General features: G+C 38.9%; 1 protein-coding gene across 2 annotated transcripts; it reads right to left on the bottom strand.

The window, feature by feature from the left end:
* Positions 1-49: 49 nt before the first annotated feature.
* On the bottom strand, positions 50-6,200 carry LOC309717419 (B-cell receptor CD22-like). Of its 2 annotated transcripts, none has more exons than XM_082551973.1 (11): positions 6,152-6,200; positions 6,013-6,067; positions 5,560-5,898; positions 5,260-5,484; positions 4,375-4,653; positions 3,032-3,322; positions 2,774-2,852; positions 2,155-2,185; positions 1,842-2,003; positions 1,646-1,755; positions 50-1,323 (listed from the first exon to the last, which is right to left on the bottom strand). In XM_082551973.1, the coding sequence occupies exons 2-11, from the start codon at positions 6,050-6,052 to the stop codon at positions 1,263-1,265; spliced, it is 1,617 nt and encodes a 538-aa protein (XP_082408099.1). In that variant the 5' UTR covers positions 6,053-6,067; positions 6,152-6,200; the 3' UTR covers positions 50-1,262. The 2 variants fall into 2 exon arrangements, with proteins under 2 accessions (XP_082408099.1, XP_082408100.1); XM_082551974.1 differs by having other exon boundaries at positions 2,774-2,849.
* Positions 6,201-7,426: the final 1,226 nt, after the last annotated feature.

Raw genomic sequence — 7,426 nt, 5'->3', positions numbered from 1 at the left:
TAAAATCAATCAGTTTTTTGTTGTTGCCTTGTAAATATTAGTCAGTGTCTTGTTTATGTAGATGTTTATTTGTGACATTTTACACATGTCTAAAAGACTTGCTGATCTGAAGAGCCAACAGTGCAATACCGACTATAATCATGTTCTTATTAAATATGTACGTTGCAGACTTTTATACTTCTACTTGTGACTTTCAACTTTCAAATGCTAAAGGTGTCCCATCACATTAACTGGTTTTATTCCTCCTACACACATATACGCACACACATTACTGTATATCTTGGTTTTGTTCTTACTTATTAGAGTGGCTGCTGAAAATTGAATTTATACATGACCCAAATAAATGATTCGATATTCTACATCAAGAACATCAACATCTTTTTATGATGTAGGCGTCAGTGGTAAGATTGACTTGTAAACAGATTTTACCAAGCAGGAAGTACTGCAGTTCAATCAAGTCTGTTCAGTCTAATAGTTACTATTTCGGACCACCATGTGGAATAAAATTGTTTTACACTTACAGGATTTATCATGTGCATACTATAAATATTGTAAAATGTAATTGTTGCATTGAGTGTTGCATTGAAATAAAGCTTTAATTGGCCGCAGGCATCTTGTAACAATATTCATTGTTCATTCATTCGAGCTAAATAAATAAATTCAGCTAAATAAAATAACAGTACAGAGCAGTTTTACAGTAACCCAGACTTAACAGAAATAACACGAGTACTCTGCCACTGCACAGCGTACACCCCTGCACCCACAGGAAGAATATCGAGACCTGGATTCGTTTGTGATGTTTCTTGAGAAAGTCACACTTTGTCCTGTCTGTAAATAGTAAAATATTATTCTTGAAGAAATTCCTAAAGCGCCAATCTCCTCCTCCCTGTCAGCTAAAATTGTGACTCATATCTGTTTATAATATATTAATCAATCCCATTAACAAATTAATTCACAAGCTGAACCAGTCTCATTACCTCTTAGCTGATGGAATGACAGAAATGTCATTTTTTCTCCCTGCCATCCTTTAAAACATATTTTAAATTTCACATGCTATTAATTTGATCAGTTGTGTTTTTACAACATAAACAGTGCAACAACATGATTGCTATAAATAATTAAAATTATTTCAATAAAAAACATTTAGTTTTCAAACGTTTTAACACTCCTGAAAACAGGTTTGCCTTAAGATGACGGTACACTGAGCTTTAAACTTGCTTATTTTCTTGAGAGGAAGAGGGCACATGACAAAATGCAGAGACTCAGCTGGATTTAAACACAGAGGCGTAGATCACAGAGTCGTTGTTTTCTCTTGCTTCGGACCTGAGGAGAAAACAGTGGAATGAACAATGTGGTTGGGTCGCAGTCTGAAGCTGTGTCAGGTGTCACTTCTGTGATAACCTTTATGATGACACACCGATAGCAACACTGAGGCAGTTTAAGATCAGTTTTGTTATCATGGAGTGTGGTTGTGTCTCCTTTAGTAACGTTTCTAGAAATGTGCAGGCTTTAGCCATTGTTATAAAGATAAATCTTAATTTTTTTATCTGTGATGATTTCAGTTATTTTGCTTTAGTTGGAGACGTGTGTGGAAACCCTACAATGCTGTGCTGTGAACATGTCAGAGTTTGGAGAGGAAGCATACCAGGAGTGCTGTGGCCGTCTGTTGGAGTTCAGGTGATGTGGAAAACTGGGGTCTTTGGGCCTGATGGTCACTGTGGAATAGGTAACCTCATCTTCATAAGAAGTGGTATCCTAAGAGAAAGAAGAAGTTGATGTAATATGAGTGTGTTGTGTTTAGTAGAGATGCTGAACAGTTACGACTGTGGATCATTACTTACATCCCGGTGTGAGCTCCTCTGTGAAGCCGTAGAAATGGCCTGAGGAGGGACAGAGGGAGTCGAGGATGGAAGCGGGTGGATGTTAGCATAAGTGGTGTCAGGTGGATCTTCGGCGGCTGAAGATCTTGATCTTGTTCTGATGAGCCTGGAGTCAAACACTCTCTGCCAGAGTGGACACATCAAAATCATCACTCCACTAGAATATTTGGTCTGCTATCTGTGTGTGTGTGCATGCTCTTCAGCGGGATACTTCCCAAACCTGTGTGTAACTGACAGATATGGCTTATTTAAAGATTTTTTTGCATGTACTCACTTTCTTGTCTGCGCTAGTCTTCTGTTTCTTCCTGCCATGACAACAAAATTTAAAAAGATAAATAAATCAAGAGTTAAATATGTCAAAAGTTGTGCCAACTCAGCCAGGACAGAACGTTCTTCTTTGCTCAGTCACGTTTCCTAATGTTTAAGGGAAGCTGTTATGTAATACTAGCAAACACAGGCAGCTTACATGCTAAAATACTGCCTTCTAGGAGTTTCTTAATATATCAAAACTAACTAAATGTACAGACACAATCTATAAAGAATCCATGAAAGTCGTTTTATGTATAGTAGTGACCTTCTGTGCTGATATGGACCCTAGCAATGAATGCTCCCCTCCCTACTAAATGCCAAGATACCGACTGTCAGTGTAGAAATATGCTGCGGTGACTGATGTGTTAAAAATGGCAGCAGCAGAATGGAAATTCAGATGACACACACGGTGCATGTTAACACTCATTACAGCATTAGGTAAGACACGTTTTTAAAAGTTCTGCAACACGTGAAAAAAAATACAGTGACATAAGAAATATGCACATTTAAGTAAGTGTTTAAGTGCAAAAAATGACATGAGTCAGCCTCACTAAAGCCTCACTCTCCATCTCTTACTGACTCACCGGAACAGAAGAAGCGCCACCACTAGTGTCACAAGAAGAGAAACTCCAATTCCAGCCACGACTGGGAGGGACTGCCCTTCTGAGGGGAAAGCACACACTCAGCTTGGAAATAACATATAGTCAATTAGCTCAATAAATTTCAATAAAGGAATTGAGGCAATTTAAGATTTATTTTTCATATCAGATTAAGAGGTTGTGGTATTTGGCACAGATTGCCTTTTGAGGATACAACGAGCATCTGTAAGTATTGGCTCCTACCATCCTGCTTTCTCTGCATGGACAGCAGCACCTGAGTTGAGTTGCTCTCCCCGAGACTGTTCCTGACCTTGCAGAGGTACACTCCACTGTGGGACTCTTCCACAGAGGGAAGGGAGAGCAGCTGTCCTGAGCCCACCTGCAGCATGGAGCTGGTGGCGTCAGAGTCAACCATTTTGTACCATATGTAGCTGTCTGCTGCGGGGTTAGCCACACCGCTGCAGGTCAGATTGACACTGCTGCCCTCATCAAACAGCTGTGGATCCACTGAAATGGAAATGTTCGTTGGAGGGTCTGAAAAAGCCCAAACATCACGATTGTTAACAGATTTGTTATAAAAAGACAGGAAAAATGGTGATATGTGATCAGCTGTTCACAACCTCTTCTTCTTTGAGTGCTAAAATCTGAAGAGACACATTACAACTAAAATAATTACATTTAAATGTGCTCTCTTGTCTTCCTAATAAAAACAGAAGAGATACACTTCTCAATAGCTTTAAGATCCAAAATGTAAATTAAAAAAAAGGATGACACCCCCCCCCCCCGGCACACACACACACACACACACACACACAAAAGCTGCTGACTTTAATTAATTTGGTTGCATGTAATCTTGCATCTAACTTTGATGCCTAACTTCAGTGGAAAATGTTACATTTGTTGGAATCTTGTTAAAGATTAATTCTTTGAATGAATAAACCTTAAGAGTATCAGTTAAACTCTAATTTCATCACGTATTTGTTAGGACAGGACAGACTTTGTCTTCCAGAAGTGATCTCTAAATTAAAGTGGGCATGTAGGACTAATTTGGACCATGGAGCCCTAAAAAACTGTTATAGATTTAACTCTTTCCGTGAAGCTCAATTTAGGAAATAAATGTTTAAAATAAAAGTTTTTAGAACCCACATAAACCCACCTAAACACTAAAAAACAGTCTAAGGGGGTCACCTTAGACTGCAACAATTAGATTTTTTAAAAATGTGTTTCTGGTCCTTTCATTCATCAGTCTCTTCTCCCTATGGACAACACTAAAGAACTTGTTAACTTGTGAATAATCAGGTCTTAGAAAATTTCCTTTTTAAGTAGATGGTGAAACCAGTTAGACGACATGTGTGCTTTACTGTAAAAAGTTAAAAAATGATGCATCAGCATGGATATTTTAATATCACTTCCTCCAGACTGAACTTTTTGACACATTGTGACAGCAAACAGACAGACTGTAGCAATCATCAGGAAGTTGTGATATCAGTCAGTTGAGGATTGCCTTTGAAATGTCTGACACTGTACTCATGACCATGTGTCTAATTGCCCTCCTAGATAGCTTCCAAGTAACCAGACACACTCACATCTAACGTCAAGGTGAACCTCTGTCGAGTTGATCAAGTCGATGCCCCTCCAGCTGATGTTATTCCATGCCTGGCAGTAGTACCATCCTCTGTCGCTGGGGAGGATGTCAGAGATGATGTAATTCTGCCCTGAACTGAGAAGCTGTCCATCCTTATACAGGCTGTATCCGCTGTGTGCCACAGGAGGGTTGGCATCGCTGCTGCAGGTCAAAGTCGCTGTCCCTCCACTGCGGATGTCTCCCCATGGACTCACTGATAGTGTCACTTCTCTGGGAGCGTCTGCTTGAGAGGAGATAAGGAAGTGTAGCCACATGGACGATAAATCCTGATCGTAATGATGGAGTCATTAAAAGTGTCAATACATGCAACAAAAATAAAATACAATGAAGGAAAATTTCAGTATTTTACTTCCCCTTTTCTGTTTTTAAAACTAATTTTTACAAGCCACAAAAAAACTCCTCTGTCATCCTGCTGTCTCTTATCTCATCGGCATGGGCCACAACAATGGTGCTCATGCTGGATAAAACATAACCTTATCTGACCTTATTTCACACTTAGATCAAACTTCAAGCAGCCTTTAACCTAATTTCCCAGAGTAAAGGTGATATATTGTGATGTCCAAGTGAGGATATGTAAAAGTACAACTTGAGCCAATTTCTGGACACAATTGTCCAAAAATGATTCTAATAATTCACATGATCAAAGTTATTGAAATATTATGATGAGATTCAAGTGTACTCCTGTAACAATTGGTCTTCCTCACAGGAGACAGAAAGAAAAACACAGTCATATATAATAAAGTTAATCATATATTCATGTAGCACGTGAATAGAGCGGGGCCTGTAACTTGAATTCTGTGGTATGCTTTCTTAACCCTCTACTCACATTGAACATTCAGAGCCACAGGTGCGGATCTGACTGATTCCTGTCCATGGACTGCACAATAGTAGTCCCCAGCATCCTCTCTCCTGGCCTGGAAGACTGGATTTGACACAGGTTGCCCATCTCTGAACCAGACAATGTCTTTAGGCTCAGGACAGCCTGACATACAGGTCAGCGCGACATGACCTCCCTCTGTCACAGTGCTCGGCTCGATGACTGTGGTCAGCTCTGATAAAGAAACATAAATCAATAAATGTTTGCTAAACTCATCGAAACAGAAATGTTCTCGTAATTAGTTGTTACCTCCCACAGACAAGTACATCGGTTTTATGCTCATCCATCTGTTGAATCTTGTGGTAAAACGAAAATAGTAAGCTCCTTCATCAGTGTGTTGTACATCATTGACCTTCAGACTGCAGCCGCCGCGGAAGTTTCCCAAATATTTAAAGTGGTCCAGACTTGAAGTAAGTTTATCAAGAGGAAAAAGTCCCCATCTGCCAGATGCATACAAGTTTTTAAACCAGCTGACAGAAGTAACAGAGTGACCTACAGGGTAGTCATATTTGCAGTTGATCAACACTGATGTTCCTTTCAAAGCACACTGATTTTCAGACGTCACACTCCAGTCTCCGCTCCAGACACCTTTGGACAAAAATGCAGAAAATGAAGAAAAATGTATTTCCAGAATTAGCGCTGCAGTTCCATTTTAGTCATCACATATCCTGTTTATTAGATTAAAAAAATAAATCTCCTCACCTGGCGTTATTACCAGAATGATCAGGCTCCAGCTTTCCATTATTTGAAGTTTTACCTGCAACAATCATGACACAGGTCAATATACACCAGCTGTCCCAAAAAATAAAGAAACCATGAGTTAGTGATCAGAAGTACTCACCGGCTGAAGCAAAGTGGCTTATTGCTTTACACATTCTTCATTTTTGTGGTGCAAAAAGCAGAAGTAGGCACACATCCTTTCGTTGCTTCCTCTAATGTCACACTTTCAGAATGATTATGAAAAGTTATAGTTTCATTTTTTTTAAAAACGGATATCAACACAAATATTTCAATTTATAATTAACCTATTAAAATGTTTCCATACTCTATTAAACAAGCATTATCTAATAATTGTATTTAAAAAAAAGACAACTAATTGATACAGCTTACATCTAATGAAGATGTTTTATTTATTTAAGATGATCAACTCTGACTTCGACTAACATCACTTTAAAATGACTGTTCTTAATTAAGGATTTCTCATTTGTTGAATGCTCGCTGTTCTAGCTCATCGCCTTTTTTTTGCCGAGGAAAGGAGTCAAGGATGTAGGAAGGGCTTGTAGACGACCTGAAATATATTTTTCCACCAGGTGGGGCTACCGCTCTATTTAAGTGAAGCTGGAGAACCCACCGGTGTCTTCATAGATATTTTTTGCTCAAAGTGCAGCGCTGTGATCGTCTTAACGTATTTTCATGTGATACCTCTGTGTGCAGCTGTCACTCTAACGCTGTGGCAATGGATTGTTTTGTGTTTTGGATCTCGCAGGCGTTTAAGTATCAAAAGCAATGGATTTTAAGAGCATGTTTCATGACTCATTCAGGTTTGTGGTTCTTGTATCCAACATAAGTGAATTATGCTGTGCACTGTGGTTGGTGTCCATGAACAGGAAGAGCCTGTTCTCAAAGGAACAATCACCATGTGATTTCCTCTCCTCTCCGCTGTATTTAACTAAGGCATTATTAAGGTACTTTTATATCGTGCGTCCAACAGGATGATTGTAACATCATGATTTGTCATGACTGATTTCTTAACGTTGTCTTTTCTGGACACATTGCCCCACGAAATATTGCAATTGCTGCAAAAGAAAGGAAATGTTACAAACAGCGCATTAGTGACACATTTATAGGCAAAAACATTTTCTAAACTTTGAAAGTTTGAAGCTATAGGATGAAGTTCTGCATCAGGTCAAATATGTAGACTCTTTCAGAAAGAGTGAGTGAGCCTCTAAAGAAATTTGTGTACAAATCTGGGACTCATCAATACTTTCTTGAATTTGTTCGTACTCTACGAGCAAATGTAGAAGCGCTTCAGAACATATGAAAAAATGATAAAAGCCCGGATGTCTTAGAAAATTTAGTCACACATCTTTAAACTGAACACTACAACTACTAATTC

Source organism: Aulonocara stuartgranti, assembly GCF_965226115.1.
Source record: "Aulonocara stuartgranti genome assembly, chromosome: 11".
Classification (NCBI taxonomy): Eukaryota; Metazoa; Chordata; class Actinopteri; order Cichliformes; family Cichlidae; genus Aulonocara; species Aulonocara stuartgranti.
Note: the sequence above shows the minus strand (reverse complement) of the source record. Positions and strands in the feature narration are given on the sequence as shown.

What these genes read in the sequence shown, in the direction of transcription:
- LOC309717419 (XM_082551973.1), bottom strand. Translation starts at nt 6,052, where the DNA reads ATGGAAAGCTGGAGCCTGATCATTCTGGTAATAACGCCAG. An exon ending in CATTCTGGTAATAACGCCAG is followed by an intron (nt 5,899 to 6,012) that starts GTGAGGAGATTT and finishes TTTTGTCCAAAG; the next exon opens with GTGTCTGGAGCGGAGACTGG. An exon ending in AGAGGAGCTCACACCGGGAT is followed by an intron (nt 1,756 to 1,841) that starts GTAAGTAATGAT and finishes TCTTTCTCTTAG; the next exon opens with GATACCACTTCTTATGAAGA.